At 38.2% G+C, this 23219-nt stretch overlaps 1 protein-coding gene across 1 annotated transcript; it reads right to left on the bottom strand.

The window, feature by feature from the left end:
- Nucleotides 1-1413: 1413 nt before the first annotated feature.
- On the bottom strand, nucleotides 1414-17486 carry LOC127648883 (transmembrane protein 178B-like). Its single transcript, XM_052133700.1, has 4 exons — nucleotides 16493-17486; nucleotides 5931-6044; nucleotides 5466-5603; nucleotides 1414-3594 (listed from the first exon to the last, which is right to left on the bottom strand). Exons 1-4 carry the CDS (start codon nucleotides 17259-17261, stop codon nucleotides 3344-3346), a joined length of 1272 nt encoding a protein of 423 aa, XP_051989660.1. The 5' UTR covers nucleotides 17262-17486; the 3' UTR covers nucleotides 1414-3343.
- Nucleotides 17487-23219: the final 5733 nt, after the last annotated feature.

Here is a 23219-nt window from a genome sequence, read left to right as displayed (position 1 = left end):
GGCCTTTGTGGCTCGCAGGGCTATGTCAGTGGCGCTGCGCAGGTCCTTGAAAGCCTCAGGTTCAGGTCCCGACTCGTCCATGGTGCGGAGAAGTTTGGCCTGATAAACTTGTAGAACAGCCATGGAATGAAGCGCTGACGCAGCTTGGCCGGTGGCGGCGTATGCACGGCCGGCGAGAGCTGAGGTAGATCGGCAGGGCTTCGAGGGATGAGAAGCTTTGGCTTTCCATCCAGCGGTGGAGGGTGGGCACAGATGGTTGGCCACAGCCTCCTCGAGGGGCAGCGTTCCCTCGTAGCCTCTTTCTCTCACGCCGTCCACCGAGGAGAGCGAGGAAGAGAAAGAAGGCTTCAGGCGAGCAGAGTGCGGGGCTTTCCACGACTTTGGACAGGATGCGGACGATCTCAGAGTCCATGCTGGTGCCCGTGCTCGTGTCCGCTAATGTCGACGGCGCGGGGTCGAAGGCCGAGCCCGGCCAGTCGTCGGATGCAGCGTCAATAGAAAGGCTGTCATCCTTTTCACCGTCGTCCCCTGACGCGCCGAACGAGACGAGACCCACCACTCTGTTGGAGGGGTGCTGGTCCGCCTGCGTGAAATGGACTGGCGGCGGGGAGATCTTGGGTAGTGGTGAAGCACGTGGGGACTGGCCCGGCGTGACGTCACTGAATTCCGCGTGCTCTGGCAGCCTCTGTGAGCGGCGTTTTTTCTTGCGCGGCTCGAACGGAGGAGACGGCAGCACGGTGGAAGCAGGCTCATTTGCGGCGAAGGCGGCAAAGCGAGCGCGCAGCTCAGCGAGGCCCAGGGAGTCACATTCGGGGCATTCGCCCTGAATGAGAGCAGCTTCTGCATGGTCAGGTCCCAGGCAGCGAGTGCAGATAACGTGACGGTCCCCATCAGGAAGAGGGCCTCTGCACGAGGCGCAGGTTAAAGGCATTTGGAACAACGCCTCGAAAATTGCTCTTTTACTTAAATCAAAAGCGTTGCAGAGGCGAACACTTGTAAGTAAAAAAGGATATCAGTGATGCGCGCCGGATGGCGTAGCAGAAGGCTTCGAAGGCGGCTGAAGGCGCCAGCGTCCTCTTAGCAGTCCTGCTGTAGGCTTGTCAACGGCGGGCGAAAAAACTCCAACAATCCGGAGTATCCAGCGAAGAGAAGGTCTTCGCTGAAGGAGATTAAATCTAAAGAACTCTCATGACGGGGCGCCTAATATATAGCCTTAGCCACGCTAATCTTGGTCGCGCATTCAGAGTCGCCCCGTCATTGGTTCGAGCAAGTTGCCGCAGCACAGCCAATGACCGAGCTGCCTCGCTCATTGCTGTCTGCTGTGCAGCTGCAATGCGTTTTACATAAAGACTTCAATATTTCTCGAGAAACTGAGTTTTCCCATAGCATAAGCTACTTACGCAATAGGAGAGACCTCTCGAGAGGGAACCACAGTTTTCCTGAGCAACTACTGGGTGCTGCCATGATGATTCTGATTGCCGCTGGACTGTTTTCTGGTTCCGGTCTCCACAAGAAGAAATAACTACTGAAACAAACAATCAAAAAGATAATTTTTTCTCAGTTTGAGTAAAAATATGTTCAGGCACAACTTGTGAAGTTGTTTGCAGTCATTTCAATTCGAAGTAGTTAAAGGGGTAGTTCACCCAAAAATGAAAATACCATCCCAGATGTGTATGAATTTCTTTCTTCAGCAGAACACAAGCAAAGATTTCTTTTTTTATATATTTCAGCTCTGTAGGTCCATACAATGCAAATGGAAAAATGCGATCTGAACTTTGGAGCTTCAGAAAGCACATAAAGGCAACATAAAGGTAATCCATAAGTCTCCAGTGGTTAAATGTACATTTTCAAAAGCAATATGATAAGTGTGAGTGAGAAACAGATCCATATTTAAGTCTTTTTATCCTTTTTTTTACTATAAATCTCCACTTTCACATTCCTGATGGACCTACAGAACTGATATATTATTCTAAACATCTTTTTTTGTGTTCTGCTGAAGAAATAACACGTCAAACACATCTGGGATGGCATAGGGGGGAGTAAATAGTGAGAGAATAAACATTTTTGGGTGAACTACCAAAACCTTTCAATGATGTGGTGAGTGAGGTACTGTCAAAAGACAGTCACCGCAACTCTGTGAAGTATTGGCACTATAGATCCACGTTTTTATTTAGCAGTTTTTACAAATTGAATACGGTAAGTATAACATTGTCCTCTAAAAACATTTGCCAATACGAGTGAAAACACTGAAGACCGGAAAACAAAAACAGGCTTCTGTTATGAATTGTGGAACGCTTCTGTGTTCAGGAAAAAGGTGAATTCAACAACATTCAGCTGTGGTATCAAGGTGCTAAGCTCCTGAACTGTTGATTTCATCATGTGGTGCTACAACTGCAATAAGGCTTCATGAGAGATGATGTTCAGAAATAACTTCCACAAACATTTTGAAACGAATTATGTAAATAATTCACATGCCATTGAGTAATACATTTGGTCAAATTCCTTTGAACAGCTACTGTACCTTAGACCAAGCCAGGTCATTAATCGTTACAATCATAACAAAGAGTGAAAAGGCTTACTTTGTAACCATGCGTAATTTCATTTCGAATGTAAACCTGAAATCTAAACAAAACAACATATTTGCTTACTCCTACAGACTCTTTGAGACCTTGGGAAATTTGCTTCTCAAAGCTTTAGTGACAGAAATACTTGTATCACTCTTTTTCATTGCTTCCCACTTCCTTCATTCATTGCAGTCCACCAATGAAGATTTTATACCATCAGTCAGCAGAAAGAAAAACTGATTTTGTCATGGATTTGTTTGTCCTCCTGATGTCTTTTGAAATTATTCTGTGCCGTTGTGAGATTGTGAAAAGAGAGCACCATTTTAGTAGGAATCTTCTTGAAGAGAAGACAGTCGCTTTTAGCTTGCCTCTCTGTCTTGAAGCAGATAGAGAGAGAGAGAGAGAGAGAGAGAGCGAGAGAGACCAGTGAAAATTATCATTAGGTTTAATGCCATCAGGGGCCAGAGTGGGACATGTGAGAGGGTGAAAGATATTTAGTACACATGGACTGTGCATGTGACTCCTTTGTCTCTATTTGCTCTGTTCATGCTGGGCAGCACAGGACAGCAGTGTCTGTAAACGTTCATACCATTTAACTAAATGGTGTACACGAGTTGTGTTGAAAATGGTGGACTGATCACATAATAAGGGCCTGAAAACCACTTAAGAGCAAGAGATACAATCCAGTCATAATACTGTATGATGATGAATTGGCAAGATGTCTTTCATAGATATATGTTGAATAGATGATTTTGCAAGGTTGCTCCTGAAGTCTTTGATCACACAGTTCCATTTTCGTGCCTGGACTTGTGGACAGTGGTGCAGGCTAAGGGGCTGCTTAAGGAAGGGGCCAGCGTGCATAAGAAACCAGCCAGCAGGGTAAGACCCAGTCCGCCCCAGGCACAGAACATGGACCAGCCATACCCATGACTGATGTCCTCTGGAAGGCCGTACAGGTAACGGGGGTAACGGGAAAGTTCGAAGTTGATGCCCGCCACACACGTACAAAGGGAGATAATACAGCAGGTTCCTGTCAGAGAGGAAATTATTCAAGATGCATAATCAAACATTCATGAAACAAGCCTCTTCTTTTAAATGACAAATAGAGAATGCAAAGAGCTCATGCTTTTGATATCGCCTTTAATTTTGATAAAATATGATATAATAAAAAGCCACAACATGGCAACTTGTATTCAACACACTCAGCTGCAACCTGAACAGCGTTCTCTTTGTGAATGAACCCCTTAACCAAGGAAAGCCTACAAGGTTAGAAAACAAAGCATAACACAGTGGTTACAATGACAAGCAGAACAGAGGCTATTTTTTTTATTTTTTATGGATGTCTATGAAGGAGAGGATTCATTTCATTGAATAAACTGCCTTTGTGAGGAAGCAGCTCAACACTTTTAAATTGACTGCCTGTCGGCTAATGTTCAACATTTTTACACTAAAACATCCTTTTCGAGTGAACTGTGTGTGGTGATTGCTATGACAAAATAACTGTTTTATAAGAGAAGTCACAGGCAGGTAGTTGTCAGTTTACAGGTCAGCCAATTCATTTATAGAGTATCTGAAAATGACTTGTAGCATTGGCTGAGAAGGCTCACATTGTTGATCATTGTTAACTGTTATTCTCTCTTCTATGATAAGGCCATAGAGTTTGATATGTCAGTATAAAATAATCTCTGAAAAACCTGGGCCAAAACACTTTCATGGTACCAAAAACCCAGGGTTTATGCAAACTAAACTAAAACTTACCTGGCTAGCCACCTAGCCTGCTTCATGGTACTGGTCGCATAGAATCACGTTACTATACCTACAGTTTTGCTAAATGTTTTTTATGTGGTTCGTTGTATGTATTGTGGCAATTTCATGGTGAAATATATGGCTAAAACAACAAACCACAATTCACACAAATCATGGGTAAATCGGCAGATTAGCCATTCATAAACACTTTCTTCACACAATGCTATCTTATGACAACAAAACACTTTTTTTCTTGTAAGGCAATAGGGTCTACATTTTATCATTTGCCCTCAAAATGATGTGGTTGCTTCAGCAATTCTGTTTTTTATCTATTATCTGCTTTTACATAATTATTGGTTAGGTTAAGATTTAATATTTAGGGTAGGGTGATTGTCTTTGTTTATATAAAACATAATACAGCATTAACCTTCAAAATGTCATCTGTTTTGGAGAACATTTAACTCGCTTTTAGCTCCACACAGTGAACATTCACCTTGAAACTGCCACGATACATGCCATGAATCACGTAATTTCATTTTCCAAATCTGTAGCCACAGTCACTTTAAAATAAGGTTAATTTGTTAACATTAGTAAATGCATTAGGAATCATGAATAATCATTGAACAATATATTTTGTACATCATTCATCTTAGTTAATGTTAGTTGATAAAAATTCAATTGAGCATTGTTAGTTCATGTTAGTTCATAATGTATTAACTTATGTTAACTAATACTACTTTTGATTTTAAAAATATGTTAGTACATGTTCAAATTAATATTAACCTATAATAATAATAAATTATGCAAAAGTATTGTTCATTGTTAGTTTACATTAACTTGTGTTGTTAACAAATATAACCTTATTATAAATTGTTACCGTTATATTCTACAGCTTCCACTCATTAACACAGTATCTCCATTTTCAATTTCCATTCAAGTACTTTATTGGCATGAATGTTATAAATGTTCAGTAAAATCAACAATGGACACAACAAAAGCAGACAATAGAAAATAAAAGAAAAACAGTAATAGTAATATACTGGCTCAATTAGAGCAATGGCTAAAAGAAAATAAGGTAGCAGTATTATTTTACTGGTGATTAATGGTAATTCCCAGTAAATTAAATAGTAACTAATGGAAATTGGTGCCTCTTACCACCCATGAGGAAGAGTAGTCCAGCTACATATTGCATGAGATCATGTTCTTGGCAGCATCCAAGAAATCCAACGATCCAGCCAAAAAGGATGATAGAGACAGCCATGCCCACAAACCCTGCTGTCATCCTGCGCAGATCTGCAGTACAAAACACCAACAGTAAGCCCCTCTAACTATCATTCGGGCTTGTAAGACTTGACCGATGACTTCATGTTAAACACTTTAACCATCCTTTTCTATGTACATTTTTTGTCCATACTCTTCCAGATACATTGCATTTGTTTAAACATGCACAAATTCTGATTTTTATATTATAAATAACTGTTTAAATGTCATAAAATTTGTAAATCTCTCTTGGGTGTGTGAAAATGTGCAATATCAGAATGTACTTGTGGAAATCGAAAGACGTTCCTGCATTAAAAACAAAGCTGACACATGTTGTTAAAGAGAGACTGTTAGACTCACGGAGGGCATGCCATTCATCTTGCCGGATGGTCTTGGTGATGTTGACAGGAAGATTTTGCGGCAGGATTGAAGAGGTGTAATGGTACTTTACTGGACTACATCTGTGAATCAGCCCTATTCGAATAAAATAGAGAATTGTTAATTGTACCAAAGAATGTTCATTAATGACATTGTAATTGCTCTGAGGCTTCAATATCCTGAGGAACAGCAGGTCTGCTGTGATCATAAAATGCCACAAGGGGCACATACATGTATTCACTTTAATTAAGTTATTACCTGGAGAGCAATTAGATGCATGAAAAAAATGTAACAGGTCATAAATGTCATGATTTCAAGATTTGCATTCCATATGTCCTTTTGGTGAGCCTGGGGCGTTATATTTATATATTTGGCAGATGCCAAAGCGACTTACAGTGCATTTATTACAGGGACAATCCCCCTGGAGCAACCTGGAGTTAAGTGCCTTGCTCAAGGACACAATGGTGGTGGCTGTGGGGATCAAACCAGCGACCCTCTGATTAACAGTTATGTGCTTTAGCCCACTACACCACCACCACTCCATACATAAAGGCTTCTTAAAGGAATATTCTGTAATCAACTTATACTCAGTTGATTGCATTTGTGGCATAATGTTGATTACCACAAAAAGTTATTTTGACTTGTTCCTACTTTTCTTTAAAAAAAAAAAAAAAAAAGAAGAAAAATCAACCTGGTCTCATAGTGAAAATCTGACTCTATATACATTTTTGCAAATTTGTTATATGTGTCTCCAGGTACAATTCCCTGCAGTTTCCAGGTGAAATGAACACTAGAGCGTAGGCCCCGTCTGGTGGATTGAAGTTGTACTAGGAACCATCATATCCTGCCAGAGATAGGAGGCAGGGGCGAGGAGCCTACCCCCATGCAGGGCGCAACTGGTAGTGGTGGGGTGGTGGAGGTTGCCGTGTTAGCACACTGAAACAGCAATGTGATATTGTGAACAGCTCAAATAAACAAGTTAACAGAAAACTATATGTAAGTACTTTTACCCTCCAAAAAACTGCCACATTTACTTCCATTGTAAGTGCCTTACTGTACCTTGTTTTTTTCTTTTCTTTTTTTAAGAAAAGGAGAGATAAGTCAAAAATTTTTTTTATTTTTTTTTGTAATCAACATTATGACACAAAGCTGTCTATTGAGCTCAAAGGAATAGTTTACCCCAAAATGAAAATTCTCTCATCATTTAATCACCTTCATGTGTATGACTTTCTTTCTTCTGCAGAATAAATATGATTTTTAGAAGAATATCTCAGCTCTGTAGGTCCATAGAATGCACATGAATGGTGACTAGGGACCGATACCACTTTTTCTCTTCCGATCCGTTCCGATACCTGAAATCTCAGAATCAGCCGACACTGATCCCAATACCAGTGTTGTTGTTTTTTCACAATCAGTTTATAATATCTATACCTCACTGGGTGATATTAATGGGGGTTCTCTTGTGGACTAACTACACATTATTTCAATATAAATGTATAGCCTATAAAGAAAAACTTTATTAACTAGTCTACTGGATTATGTATCAGCAAAATTAACAATAATTCCAGTGAAAGTCTTCAGTAGAAAAGAAGACAGTTTTCTTTGCACAATTTAGTTGTAAGATATCAGTCTACTTGTCAATTACACAAATCATTTTTTGGAACCCAGTCAACTTAAATATTGTTGTAATTTGTAAACAATTATTATTAATATTGACTTTTAGAATTTAAAATAGAACAGTATTATATTTCAATTGTGCACTATTAACTTGAAAACCTCAGGCAGGGACGGATTTAGGCATGGGCGACATGGGCAGCCGCCCAGGACATCTTGCCGGGGGCAGCATGAGGCCCCCACACAAACAAGTAGGTGCCCTGAAGTCCACCAGCCATCTCATCTCCAACCACCCACAACCCCCAGCCACCCCTGGTAAATTCTGGTAAAATACTCCTCTGGTGCTGTTCTAAATGCATAAGTGAACCAAACTACTTCACATGATGAGTTTTTCATCTGAGATGTTGTTTTTGAGTAGCACTCACATATGAAAATAGCCATGAGCTCTGAGGGCTGAAAATAGCAAAGACCACCTCATCAGCCAGCACGTTGTTTGTTATCAGAGCAGTGCCATTCACTGACACATACTATACATTTACTATTTAAACGTGGCCTTTTCTGATTCACAAAGCTATTGCATGTCTTCAAGTGGCTTTGAATAAAATGTAAGAGTCATATGGACTACTTTAATGGTGCTTTTGTGGTTATTTTATGACATTATTGGAGCTTGACAGTAACGATCATGACTAACTCACAGTATCGAATTTGGATCGAGCTTGTCGGATGGATATCTGGTCAGTATCAGAGCTGAAACCGATCCAGGTATCGGATCGGTGCATCCCTAATGATGAACAAAACTTTAAAGCTCCAAATGTACATCAAGTCAGCATAAAAGTTATTCATAATACTCAAGCAGTTTATTCCATGTCTTTTGAAGCAATCCATGCATCAAGCATTAGGAAGTATAATCGAGCTTGAAAGTATCAGCATCATTGTGCCTAGAGAACGTAATTGCAAGATCTACAGTTAAAAGGGAGTTATATTTTGGTCTGCTCTCCCAAAATTGCTTGTTTTCAAAGTTCTGGCCATCATTAACTTGCATTGTAAGAACCTACAGAACTGAATAAGAGATATTCTTCTAAAAACCTACATTTATGTTCTGCAGAAGAAAGGAAGTCATACACATCTGGAATAGCATGAGGGTGAGTAAATTATTAAATTATTTTATTTTTTTGGGGAGAACTATCCCTTTAATGTGCACTGAACCCAGCATATTCCTTTAATGACAAACATACTTCATTTCAAAAAGATTTCTGAAACTCCTCAGTATTTATGAATACTGGAACTGGACATGTTAAGTTTGTTTCCCCTTGAAAGACACTCAAGAGAAATGCACATGTACATTTACTGAATATTGTACAAGAACCTGAACTGTCACATTTTATATGAAAATAATTCAGTGAGCGGCAAAGAAGCATCAGCTTGAATGACATAAGTTATAGTGTGTTGTGTGTCAGGCAACCGGCTGAGTGTTCAGTGATGATTGCCCCCTCCTCACTGATGAGAATCTAATTAATCAGGTAAGTGTGAACATTAGAATAATTAATTCATGAAGCCAGACACAGTGTTCATCAATTTGCCCTGTTTTTATAATTGTTTTCAATGTAAACATGTGCTACATGAATGTCGTTGTCTGTCTTCCTTTTTTCAGTCTCTCACACAGTAGTGCCGTGTTTTTAAAATGCTGTGTAATGGAAGATCATGTTCAGTTTGAACAGCCCCTTAAAAAAAACTTTTACAAACATGTCTTGGGACACCTGCATTCTGTTATTCTTTAAGTTGCACTGTGTCTATCTTTTTAAATGCAAGAAGTTTTGTATGTAAAGCCCCTAAGACTGGTCAAAGTTGAGTCATCATAGACCTGTACAATGATCTTTGCAATAAGGATGTTCTGGTTCAAGGATTGTTTGTAGCCTTATGGGGGCCCTAAGAATACTGAGGGAGGAGGGCCTAGATAGTAAAGGTATAAATTGCCAACCAGTGCCCTCTGGTGGCTTAAGAGCCGTAAGCGGTAGCTTATACCTCTTAAAGATAGAAATGACACTTTCAAGGACAATAAAATGGAATACAGCCTATTCATCTGTGTTCAATGTAAGAATGTTCAGCAAGCTTCCTGTGGGCAAGTGGGGACCCTGACTTCATCAACTAGGCTGAGAATGTTCACTTATGGTTTTACCTCAGGATATGAGTTAATCCACACATTAGTCTGTTTGATGGGCAGAGTAAACACAGTTTGTGGTGTTCTTTCTAGCTGTACAATAATGATGCCCGCCTTGAGGTGCACATAAATCTTCTTTTGAGTGCCACGAAGGAACTAACGTTGTGTGAGAGTAGCATCTGTAGTGTGCAGATGTGAAAATGACCCATATGTTTCTCTTAATCATCATAGAAGATGCACATAGTCTGCTGACTTATCTGCAGCAGTCAAGTGAGGTGTGATTGTATATAGGTGAAAGGTACCTTGCTTTTCCATGCATGGAGGGGTTTGTCTGACATAAAATGTATTATTTCATATATTAGGCTACTCTGTTCTTTTGATTTCCTCATGTCCACCAATTCAGGGTTCTTAGAGAAGATCTGAGAGAAAAAAGGTTGTGCCACTTTACCCAGAGATTTGAGGGTTAAATCCAGTGATGAGCACATTGAAACAGTTAATTTCTCAATTGAATCAGCAGCTGTGACACCATCTGAAATTCGGTGCTGTACCTTGCGGTTGTTTATTAGAGATACCTCAAATAACACAGAAGCTTGTTGGATTGTATACATATATTCCCAGACTGTAGGCCACTCACTGTTACTATTTCTTTGTGTGTGCATCCTAGATTCTAGATGATTAAGGTCCTTTCCAATCTGTCATCTGAAATTGCATATGTATCAAGTGGCTGACATGCATGTCCCTTGTAAATCAAATTACATGTTGGCGAGAACACTTTGACGTTCACTATTTACTGCAATATACAGTATAATGCATTATTCAGTACAGCATATAATATCAACCAATGAATTTCAAGGTACAGTTAGTGTTCTCACCCACATGGATATTATTTTTAGCATTCATCCAGCTGATGATTTGGTCTGGAATAAAATTGCAGTAATCACAGCAGGCATTCATATGCTGTTAAAAAATGTTGGAACATGCGTGGTATGGTTTGAAACACTGCCAGTTTTTAAACATGGTGGTGGTGATGGAGGACCTGGAGTGGCTTTCTATGTCTGGACGCCTCTACAGTATATCTCCTCCTACACATTCATTCTTGATCAGTGCAACAGCAGACGATCTGAAAAGACCAGCATTGCTGACCACCAGCATTTCTTGATTTTTGGCACCAACAGACTTCATTACTGTCCAGCAAGAATTCCTTGGTCAACCTACTTCACCAGAAAGATCATGCTGGTTGACCAGCATTTCTTGCTTGTGAACAGCATGGCTATGCTGACCTCCCAGCTAAACCAGCCCACAAGTACACTAGTTCTAAAAATAATATTGAACTTGCATGGAATTCCTGCTGGTCTTTTTAGCAGGGTTGTTTGTTATCCTCTCTATGACTTAGGTGACAGTGGACTATACTTGATTGTTCTTGTGTATACTGTACTTTCTCTGCCTGATGGAGCACCCTGGTTCTTTTCTAACCTAAATTACAAATAAACAGCTAAACGTTTCAGCATTTTTAGCTTGTCCTGCTAAAGCATTAACCCTACTCATTAGGTAGGTACTAAGAGACAGAGTTTTGATCACAGCTAGGCCACAAAGGTGAAGTGCTTAATGTCAGATTGCAAAAACAATGATTGTTCCCATACAGGTTTCCCCAACATTCCTACCACCCCCTTGTGCCCCACCAACTGTATTCCACTGTTTAAATTGGCTGAGGCTGAGTTTGGAATACCATTCTACTCATATACTATTTCTGCCATAGACACATATGACAGAAGTAGTAAGAGTAGTATGGGTAGTATGCCATTCCAAACACATGGCATTGGTTGAGCCATTTTACATATTAAAGAGTATCTAGTGCCTTCATAGCCACAGTGTGTGGCATAGGATACTATATGTTTATGCTACCTGAAGAGTACTGAGGAACGTTATCTGTCATAATAATCTCTGGATGTTCACATATTATCCATGAACGTGAACAGAGCTTGGTGCACACTAAAAAAAATCTGTCAGCTGTGGTAATCCACCATAAACAAACAATAAAATAAATACAGTGACCATGTCAATACGGGATGTCATTTTGGTGACTATCTATTTTACTGTTCACCGCCATTTATGTTATTATTATTTTTTTTATTCTTTTCTCATAACTTCAGTCAGTTCTCTCAAAACTGTTCACACAGCCAGTGAAACACTTAATTTAGCAGAACAATTCAATTTCAATGCATAATTAAGCACTGTATTATTTTCAAATAATGCAAAAACTAAATACTAACATAAAAACCTATAGATGTGTTCTCTATTGAATTAAAAACCTATTCAGCTACAGACACAACTCTATTATTAAAATAACACTTTTAAAAAAGCAATTAGGCTGAACTCTGTGTGTGTCTCAGAGAGACTGTGCTTCATCACTTGATCAATTAAAGAGACTCTCAGATTATTTGTGCTTCTTCTGTTTTATTTTCTCTACTCTTCCACCCTGCTGTCCACTTTCTCTCTGCTTACCATCTCCATTTGGTCTTTCCTCAACTCTTTCAATGCTCACCCCTGAAATAGTTGAGAAAATTACCTTCCCCTTTTCTCATCACTTCTTTCTAATTTCTTTACCCACTGTACCTCTTCTAAGTTTGCACCTCTTCTTTTTCTTGTTCTTCCTCTGTTTCTTCCTCATTGTTTGTTTGCTCTGAATTTTCATATTTGACCCCTTTTATAGATAGCAGAGTCATTCACGTTTCTCAGTCAATTTTATACATTTCTCCAAACTATAATCAGTGCTCTCAAAACAATTCACACAGCTGTAGAAACAGACACTCAAATTTGCAGAACAATTATATTTCACTGCATAATGAACAATGTATTCTTTTCTAATAATACATTTATTAAAATGAAATATTACAGTCAAAGCAATAGATGTGTTCTCTATTTAGTCTGTCCTTGCACAAAACTTTTTCTCATCACTTCTTCCTCAGATTTTCGCTTTCTTTACCCACTATACCTCTAGTATACCACTATACTTTTCGTTGTTTGTTTGCTGTGAATTTTCATATTTTACCCCTTTTATAGATAGCAGAGTCATTGGAAATTGCATTACTAACACAGTCGATAGTAATATGAAGGGATTTGGCAACCTGACATGTGCATTTGAGTATATGACATTAATATAGTTGTCTGTGTTAACTGTGTTTTGAAAGAATGAGTTTTGGATCCGAGAAATTTGTATGTAGTGTTTTAAGAAAATTAGGGGAATCAAGAAAAATGCACAATTTGTTTAGGACAATTACAAAGATTTCAGATGGCTGTGTTAATTGTTTTGAGAGTAGTGACCAGAGTTTGAAGATATACATAAAATTGATTGAAAAACTGTAAATGTTGAGTGAAAAATGTTGCATTTTCTTTGCTGTATGCATTACTAACACAGCAGATATTAATATGAATGGAATTGACAACCTGACGTGCATTTGAGAATACAAATTGAATTTAGTTGTCTATGTTAACTGTTTTGAAACTTGAAGCATGTGTCTTGGATCAGAGAAATTTGAGTGTAGTCAAGAAGTGTGTTTAGGACAATTGCAAAGTGTTCAGATGGATGTTTTGAGAGCAGTGACCTGAGTTTGGAAGCATGTGTAAATTTTATCAAGAAAAACTGTAAATAATATAATGTAATATACCAACCTTCTGGAACTACAAAAAAATAAAAAATCACTTTAAAATATATGGCCCTTTTTACATATCCGAGTTTGGAAGTAAACAATACAGTGTAAACTTATATGGAAGTGAATGGGAGAGCACAGCAAATATAATATTTGAAAACAAGTTTGCTTCAACAGCAAAATAAAAAAATCCCCAAAAATAAAAAGAGTGTGATGGATTACAGCAGTCACGAGTTGAAGAGACCACATTTTCTGTCACTCCCTCAGTAGTTGGATATGAAACCTTATTGCATGTGCTAACACATTTTTTACAAAACGGTAATAAAATACAAAGTACAATGTTATAAATTTATACTATATAATAAAAAAATTGCAAATATAAAGATTTTGCTTGATTTTCACTGCTAAATAAGACTGAAATGCATCATCACAGTCTGTGAAAAAGGTCCATTGCAAAACACCATAGAAACAACAGAAGGCCACATGATGACCTAAAGTTCAAAAAGAGTTCCCCCTTCAAGGAGCAATGAACAATAAACATGTGTTACTCACACAAACACAAAACAGCGTAACATTATGTGACACTAAAATTATGCAATTAACAGAGAAATATCACTATTTAAAAATAATATAATGAAATGTGATGGTCACGAAGGAATATCTGAGAACACACGATTATTATTATATTACGATATATATATATATATATATATATATATATATATATATATATATATATATATATATATATAAACACACACACATACTTTATATGTTAAGCCAGGTAGTGTGGTCAACTTAGAAAGATTATTACATAACAAAATAACTAAAAGAGATGCTTTTCCACTTACCTTGCTTTTAGAGTAGGGTATTTTTATCATTCAATGTTTGAATCGATCACATTCAGTGACAGAGGCTGAAATAGACATTGCTGTCATTGTACAACATCTTGTGTTGGTTTGTTGCTGTACAGCTCTGAAGTGAAATTAAAGGTACAGAACTTGCTTGATTTAAAGAAAGAGATGCTACTCTCACGCATGTGATGATTAATCTCATTCAAATTTTTGAAGCATTTCAAACAAGTTTCAAGCATTTGAACTTTTGATAAGCTGGCTCATGACATATATTGCATTTATCAGATGTAGTCTCCAAGCATCACTCCAAGTATGTTTGGTTAGATTTACAGTGTTTTTTTTTTTATTGTTTTTATTGTTGTAATCATTAGGATAAGTAAACATGTGTTTTGTGTTTCCTGTCATTTTAGGAGCACACAGTTAATGATTTGCTGATTTGGTTCAGGCCCTTTGAGAGCATCACTGACAATCAGGAACAATGTTCTACCTGCTTTTTCTAAACACATAAATTACTGTTTTGAAGGGTAGGCGAAAACACAGGGCCATAAATCTGGGAGAAATGCCATCCAGGGTGTTGGCTCACAGTCTTACTGGAGTGGTTGCACACCATCACTACTTCATAATTCATGACATCTACACAGCCACTTAGGGTGACCTGGGAAAATCAATGAACAAATTATTGATGAAGATACAGTCAAGTGAGCAACGTGCTTCTTCTTTGCAACCCTTCAGGAAAAATGGCTGCTGTGAAAGTGTACACTTAATAATTAAGGCCTGAATACATTGTGAAATGAGATCTTTATCAGAAAATGCCAAAATGGTGGAGAGGGGTACTATAAGCCTCTTATTTAGGGGGAAATTAAGCATTTGTTTTATGCATTTGTAAATAACCCTCCTTTGGAACTAATTATCTTCTAGGTCTTCCTTTGATACTCCTGAACTCCTCTTGTAAATTTGGCATTTAATTCTTTATTTCTTGCATATATTTGATTATTGTAGAATATAGAAATTATTAATTTATTCATTCCCTAACCTGTGCTTACCACATGTTAAAAAAAGAATCAGTGATTAAAGGGATAGTTCAGACAAAAATGAAAATTCTCTCATTATTTACTCACCCTCATGCCATCCCAGATGTGTATGACTTTCTGTCTTCTGTAGAACACACAAAAAAGATTTTTAGAAGAATATTTCAGCTCTGTAGGTCCTCACAATGCAAGTGAATGATGACCAGAACTTTGAAGCTCCAAAAAGCACGTAAAGACAGAATAACAGTAAGACTCCATGATTTAACCACTGGAGAGAAATAAAGTCATACACATCTGGGACTGCATTTGAAAGATGAAAGGATTTTCATTTTTGGGTGAACTATCCCTTTAACACTGTGTTTAGCAATAATTAACTTTTTGTTCCTCCTTTATCCTCCCTTGATACATGTATCTATATACCCATCATGGCAACTCGTAATATGTAACATGCACTCAACAAAAGCTTTTATGCCCCTGCTGGCATCGACCCTTCACTCAGTTATACAGATGACGCAGGTATGCTGAATTCAGCACCTTGGATAGCAACAGTGATCTGACTCGTGCTGTTTTCCACTTTACTCTGTATACATCTTCAACGGAACTTAATGAAGAAAGTGTTGACTTAATAAAGACTTTGTACCCACACTGTGGTCAATGACACTTGACTGTAAAGGGACTTCAGGAAGAACCTTTTAAACGTTGTGGAATGACCAAGTCAGATGCACAGATGCAGTGATATGCCTAACACCGAGATATTCCCAGCTAATTTTGGTTCCAGGAACGTTCTGGGAACGTTTTTTTTTGTTCTCTTAACGTTCCCACAACAGACATTCTAACGTTTACGGAACGTTACTTTCAGTTTTGGAATATGTTTCCCCAATTTTGGTTCCAGGAACGTTCTGGGAACGTTTTTTTTTTTGTTCTCTTAACGTTCCCACAACAGACATTCTAACGTTTACGGAACGTTCCTTTCAGTTTTGGAATATGATTCCCCAACGTTATCCTAACCTCTATTTTCAGGTACCTTTCTGCAACCCTGCTGTAAGTCAAGAACCAATCTACAACCCATGTCTTGCTCTGATCCATTGTTTAATTAATCATCAAAATAAGCTAAACATATTGTCACACATACCGCTGGATGAACATGTAGTTCCATTCGCTTCTAAACAAAACGACCCGCCAGACACAGAGAAATGTTGATTTCGCAGTGAGGTTGAGCCCCCTAAACAGGGAATCACCTCACCTTTGTAAATGAGATCCTCGGTCTCCAGGTCAAAGCCCTCGCGGAGACACTTTCTCCACAGACCGGAGATCGTGGAGTTAAACTGTCGGCTGCAGTGAGACTCCATTGCCGTCGCGGAAGCCACAGCGTGCCGCTTGAAGCGAGGCGACGGTTCCCCAACCGGCCCCAAGTCTTTCCTCTCGTAGCCCTTTGGAGGAGGCATCTGGAGAGGCAAGTTGTGATTTGAGATGTAAATGTATCCTGGATCGTTACGCTTGTTTGCGTAGTTCTTACAGCGCTCGCGGTGCCGCCGGGAATCCGTCTCGTACCAGTAATCGGTGCAGATGGCTATGGCCAACAAGAGCAGTGCACAAAACGCCAAGAAAAGCCCCGCGCTGGTTAAAATCTTAATGGCGGCCATCTTCTCCTCTCGTTGGAGAGCCCAGATCCTCCCTCGGCAGCCTTTGTGAAAGGCGAAACAAGAAAACACGCCAGATCTCTCTAGCTGCTCTCGGACGTTGAATTGACCATGCTCGACTCCGTCTCGATGCTTTCTATTGATGTTCTGCGCTCTGATAGATGTCCTGCTGGTTCTCCACCATCTGTTTTGGTTTCGAGTTAAGGTGAGGGGGAGAGATGAGGAGGAGGAAGGACGATGCGAGGACCAGCACTGAACGAGTGGAGGTTGGTGAGAGTGTAATGCTCTCTCGTTCCTCTTGGGCCTCAGAGAACTGAGAAGAGACCAATCAGCTGCCCCAGGAGCAGCAGAAATAGCGATGATAAACATCATTATAGGATCATTTATTGATTACAAACTGCAGAACAACATCTCGGATGTGCAACCAGCAGATAACATGTGTAAATATTTGTTATCGATTAATTCAATCTATCTTTCAATGTTCCTTTTCTTTTCAGTGATATTTATAAAACAAGAACAATGTTTAAGTGTTATACTGTTACAATTTACAGTAAGGGTCTATGCATAATTAGATCTCATTAACTAAAAATGAACACAATTTTTACAGCATTTATGAATCTTGGTTCATGTTAATTTGTTCATTGTTAGTTTAAAATGCATTAACTAATGATATCAAAAGGGGCTAAAATGCACATTTTATTTTCACCTAAAACATTAAATAGCAAAAGAAAAAAAAAAAAAAAAAAAAAAATACCAGAGCACTTCCCTAAACAAATGTTTGTCACAGTACACAGTAAAATATGATCCACGAGATCATTGCCTGTAATGTCCAAAATGTTGATTTTTAGGTAATTTTTCTATAATTTAAAAAACATTTAAAATGTTGCAAATGTATTTGCTAACGAGAATCCCTGAAAATATCACATTTATTTTGAGACAGAATACTTATTTGTCATTTTCATCTTTATTCAAGGTGATTCAAAAGTTTTTTAATAACTGTCCAGCAAGTGAAAGTATTACTTAGCTATTGTCCATATACTGTATGTACAAAATATCACTATAATCCCCCACTATAAATAAAGAATTTTAATCAAAACAAACCTTGAATCACTATTTCCTTTATGCAACATTTTTCACAAGCGCCTAAAACTTTTGCACATTACTGTATATGTGTATATGTGTATATATACAGGGTTGGGAGGTTGGGATGGTTACTTTTTAAATGTATTCCACTACAGATTACAGAACACATGCTGTTAAATGTAATTTGTAACGTATTCTGTTAGATTACTCAAGGTCAGTAATGTATTTTAAATACTTTGGATTATTTCTTCAGCACTGGTAGATTTTTTTCACTTGTTTTGACAATAAAAACTGCCAGTACAAAATATACATGTTAAAAATACATTCTCTGAAAAACCTAAATATCTGATGCGTGTTGTTTCTAAAACAAGATCAATCTAACTGATCTTGTTGTATGTAAGGATTTATTAAAGGAAAACAATACAACAATTATTATCAAGAATACGATTTTTGCCCTAAAATCAAAGGTCTTACTAAACAAAAAGAAATTATGATTCAACGTGAATTTTCTTGATAAAAAATATGATCAAGCCTGGTAACGTGTGCATGTAAAATGGCTAGAAATGTAAGCATGGGGTAGGCTCCTCGCCCCAGGATATGACGGTTCCAAGTCCAACTTCTTCGGACTGTCAGACGAGGCTTACGCTAAAGAGAGACATTACTTTTCTGTATTATATTCATCAAATAAGTTTCATCTTAAATTCCACTCAAGTCTGCAAGTCGTCCTGATAGAATTATAATTTTAGCTTAGCGTAAAGCAGACAATTTACACAAGGGTTATTTCTATTTCTTCTGCTCCAAAACTTACTTTAATCTTACTTCTCTGTCTGTTCATATGAAGGTAACACATTGGAAAGTTCACTGCTGTTCAAATGCACTTTGGATCTCATCATTAATATGTATAAATGTTTTCCATCTGAAAGGACTAAATATTAAATGAAACGAATAACAATAAAATACAAAAATAATCTCTTCAGTAATCAAAATACTTTTTGAATGTAACTGTATTCTAATTACCAATGATCTCAATTGTAACTGTCGTGGAATACCGTAATCCGTTACATGTATTCCGCTACTCCCCAACCCTGTATGTATGTATATATATAAATAAAAAATAAATTACCAACTGACTCCTTGCTCCTCTCTCCTATTAGATGGTTGTGTCCTCTAGGATACAAAAACATATCTAGGGTTCAAAATGTATGTTGAAACATTAACCAATGCTGTAAAAGTATTGTCCATAGTTCATAGTAATGTAGTAAACTAATGTCAACAAATATAACCTTATTGAAAGTGTTACCATTGCATGTTCATTATAGCCTATCTATCGAGTTGAACAATACCAAACAGACAACAGAAAACCAGTCTTACATTTTCTTTGGGTTTGCATATTTGCAATATTAATATATATTTCAATATAAGTGGCATATTTGTACTTTCAGTTTAATAAACAATATTGAACATAAAAATGTTCAAGGAAAAATCTCAGGTAACAGCGCTGTGTGTTAGCCCATCTAAAGTAGATTTTGCTTTTGAATAATTCCCAGAAGCAATAAATACAGCAGTACAAATAGACCATATTATGTGGAAAATGTACTTGTTTTACTGGGCTAAAATACAACATTAATTTAGACAGAAATATAATATTTGGTTGAGATTTGCCCTATATTAAATCTGATACTTTTACTATTTCAAACTTTGTATCTCTCTTTTTCAGACCTCTCTTCAATACTACTACATTCTCTACCAATCTCGTACTTTCACTGTTGTTTTATATCACACTTTTTCCACTATATATTTTTCTCTGTTTTAATTACTGGACAATTATTGCTTACAGAATTGCACAAGTGCACTCAGCTCTTTTATTAATATACTTGTGTGTACTGTAGCAGCACTAACTTGCCACCTGCCATCCATGGAGGTGGCCCACAGAGCGGGAGAGAAACACTGAGAGGGGTTTCAGAAGCGTAGGAGGTTTAGTTCAGCATATATACGAATAAATCATGTTAGTATAAGAAGGAATACTTTAAGATGCCCATCAGAAGTTGTTGTGGGGATACTGCACAAAGGAATTCTAGTAAAAGTGTGGCATATCATTGTCTTAAGTTCCAGGCAGTTTCCCACACACAGTGGGCTGTGTTAGGGCAGATGACAAAGGAAGACAACCCGCAGGGTAGACGTTATTGCAACGGTCCCTTGCCAAACAGACTGTTGAAATAGGACAAGTGTAAACACAAAATCAATACCACCCCCTGATTCCCATATGACATTTCAGACTCAGATTTATTTCAGGCTTTAAAAAAATGCCTGTGGTACGCATCTTGGCCAACACTGTTGCAGAACTACAGAGAGGGTCCCTTGAACATGCATAGTAGGAGCTGGAGCGGCAAGTTATACACTATGTTTGTTAGTATGATATATATATTGAAAAACACACTCATATTTCAAAGAGGCCAAATTGTTTTCATTCGAACATAAACAGCATCTGCAAAGAGGAACAGTAGTGGGAAGTTAAGGACCCTCATGATGTTCCAAACCCATATCCAAACTTTTCTTTCTTTCTAAAGAACACAAAGGAGATGTTGCAGTGTTAGTCTCAGTCAACATTCACTTAGATTGCATCTTTCTCCATACAATGAAAGTGAATGGTGAGTGAGGCATTCTGCCTAACATCTTTTTTAATGTTCAAAGAAAATTAAACAAATATCTTTAGGATGTGAATAAATGATGACAGAATTTACATTTTTAAGATGAACTATACCTTTAAAGCTCATGAAAAGGTAAAGGTTGCCACACAAGTCTTAGTTGCAAACAGTTAAAGTGATGTATGCTATCCTGAAACTGTAAAGCTGTCAGTGGTTAAATAGGAGTAGATCAGAAGTATGCAAACAGGTCACAATGTTCACTACTACATTATTGTAAATGTACTGAAGCAAAAGTTTTGCTTGAAGTGGGCAGGTAGGCCTACTCACCAGTATGCAGTACCAGCACTTCTCTAATTTAGTCAACAGAGTACCAGCATTTTTTCTTGCATACTACCACTTCTCAAGCCGCCTTTTCACTGCATCCGACAAACAACAGACAATAGACGGAGGTCATTAATTTCCATTGGACAGTCACACGAGTGCTGCTTGAGGTTTTGACCATCTCTGGATGTGACATTTTTGGATCAGATTTGAAATTTGTGTCCATTAAAATATTTCAACATGTGTGACTGGACATTATGCCATTGCCCGAATGGAAGTGATGTGATTCATGCAAAACAATCAGTGCAAAGTGAGAAATATAAACAGATTTTGTCCTAAACATTTTTTCTAAATGCCTGTTACTTCTGTCTTTTGGCCAATTAATAATGTAGTTACAGGAAGCCAATAAAGCTTCTGGAGGACAGGGGTGATGTGGTCACGGGAACGGTAATGAGTAAGCAGGCGTGGTTGCGAATGTGTGAAGAGGGAACCAGAGTGGAGTAATCGTTGGTGAGGCAGAAGTTCTGAATGGTTTTGTATGATGATCATGTCTGTTTTATTTATCAGTTTAATTTTAGGAAGTTTGCTTGCATCCATGATTTAATATCAGTGATGCAGTTGGTCAGAATGGAATGAGTTGCTGGACATCGTCAGCATAACAATGGAAGTGGAGCATGTAAAGAATGAATAGAAGGGGGCCAAGCACCAAACCCTGTGGCACACATTGGGACAAAGGTGCAGTAGAGGAAGTGCAATTGTTGAGATTGAAAAACTGTTGTTTGTTTGCAAGGTATGGCCTTAGCCATAAGAGGACAGTACCAGTGATGTTAAGAGAAGATTCAAGACAAGAGAGAGTGATGCTGTGTTTAATGGTGTAAAAAGATGCAGTGAGGTTAATGTGGATGAGGATGCTGATGTGACCAGAATCTGAAGAGAAGAGACAGTCCTTGACAAGATTAGATGGGATCCATAACACAAGTGGAGTTTCTCATTCCTACCATAATATTGGGCAGCTCCATTGGGGACACAGTTGAAAACTGAGACAGGGACTGGGTAGTAAAGTAGAGCAAGATAGGTGGGCAATGGAGGTGGTCAAGTTGCTGTAGATGGTCTAAATTTTAGTTTGAAAAAATTAAAGGAAAGAGTTGCACTTGTTAACTGTGAAAGATTTTGAGGTGTTGTCACTGGGTCTGAGATGTTTGTTTATTGTAGAGAAGAGAGCCTTGGGTTTAGTAGAACCGTATGAGAATGAATTTGGTATGAATGTATGAGATCAGAGTAATAGGTGGTCTGGGATTGTTGAGAGCATCTTTATTATTGTTGAATGTAATCGGAGAAGGCTAGAAGTTACACTGTTAGACCAGTTTTCTTGCAAAGTCTTTCAAGCTGATGCTTACAGGATTTAATTTGGTGAAGTTCTCGTGTATACCAGGGAGCAGAGTGTGTAAATTAGACTATTTTGTTTTTGATGGGAGCCAGCTGATCAAAACAGGAGGAGAGTGTGTCATTGTAATAGCTGACTAGGTCAGAGGGATTTACAGACAGCAGGGGTGGGCAGGCAGACATTTAACTGACAAGAGAGGCCAAGAGAGCTGAGGGAGAGATAGATTTAAGATTTCTGAAGGATATTTTACATTTATCTTTTGCAATGGGGATTAGGATGTCAATGTCCATAGTGAGTATTAAGTGATCAGAAATATTGAGGTTGAGGCTGGAGAGCTGATGTATTGTAAGACTAGTAGAGCAAACCAAATCCAAGATGTGACCACAACTATGAGTGGGGAAATTAATATGTTGTCCAAAGCTGAAACATTGTAGCAGTTCCAAGAATTCTATGGCAAGTGTACAGTCTGTGTCATCAATGTGAATATTAAAGTCACCCAGGAGAACAGAAATTGAAATAGCACATAACTGGTTCAGACAATCAGAAAAATCATCAAGAAAGGAGGGGTTAGGCTTTGCTTTGTAGTTGGTTGAGAGGACCGATGAATGGGATGGAGATTAGAAATATTCACGAGTTGTTTGTTGTGGTCCAGTAGGACCATAGAGATGGAATGGAGTTTGGGTATGTGATGTTATCTGTAAACATGTGTTCAGAGCCTCTGTGTAGAGGAGGGCCTCTGCTGAGTATTTCAAAATATTTGAGAATATCCATGTAGTCCGGACGCGGGTGATTATTGAAGTTGTAGAATATCCACAAGATATATCCACAGCAAAACAGTGGCAAGACTGCAGCAATCCAGTAGGGAAGAAAGTTAGCCTGGATGGACTACCAGTCTGT

The sequence above is a fragment of the Xyrauchen texanus genome, chromosome 1 (assembly GCF_025860055.1).
Source record: "Xyrauchen texanus isolate HMW12.3.18 chromosome 1, RBS_HiC_50CHRs, whole genome shotgun sequence".
NCBI classification, from domain to species: Eukaryota; Metazoa; Chordata; class Actinopteri; order Cypriniformes; family Catostomidae; genus Xyrauchen; species Xyrauchen texanus.
Note: the sequence above shows the minus strand (reverse complement) of the source record. Positions and strands in the feature narration are given on the sequence as shown.

Bases quoted from the DNA above. Each gene is read 5' to 3' on its own strand.
- LOC127648883 (XM_052133700.1), bottom strand. From the start codon at position 17,261: ATGATGTTTATCATCGCTATTTCTGCTGCTCCTGGGGCAGCTGATTGG. The intron at 6,045-16,492 runs GTGAGGTGATTC...TTATTCGAATAG, and splicing joins CGAGGATCTCATTTACAAAG to GGCTGATTCACAGATGTAGT. The intron at 3,595-5,465 runs GTAAGAGGCACC...CCTCTCTGACAG, and splicing joins ACTACTCTTCCTCATGGGTG to GAACCTGCTGTATTATCTCC.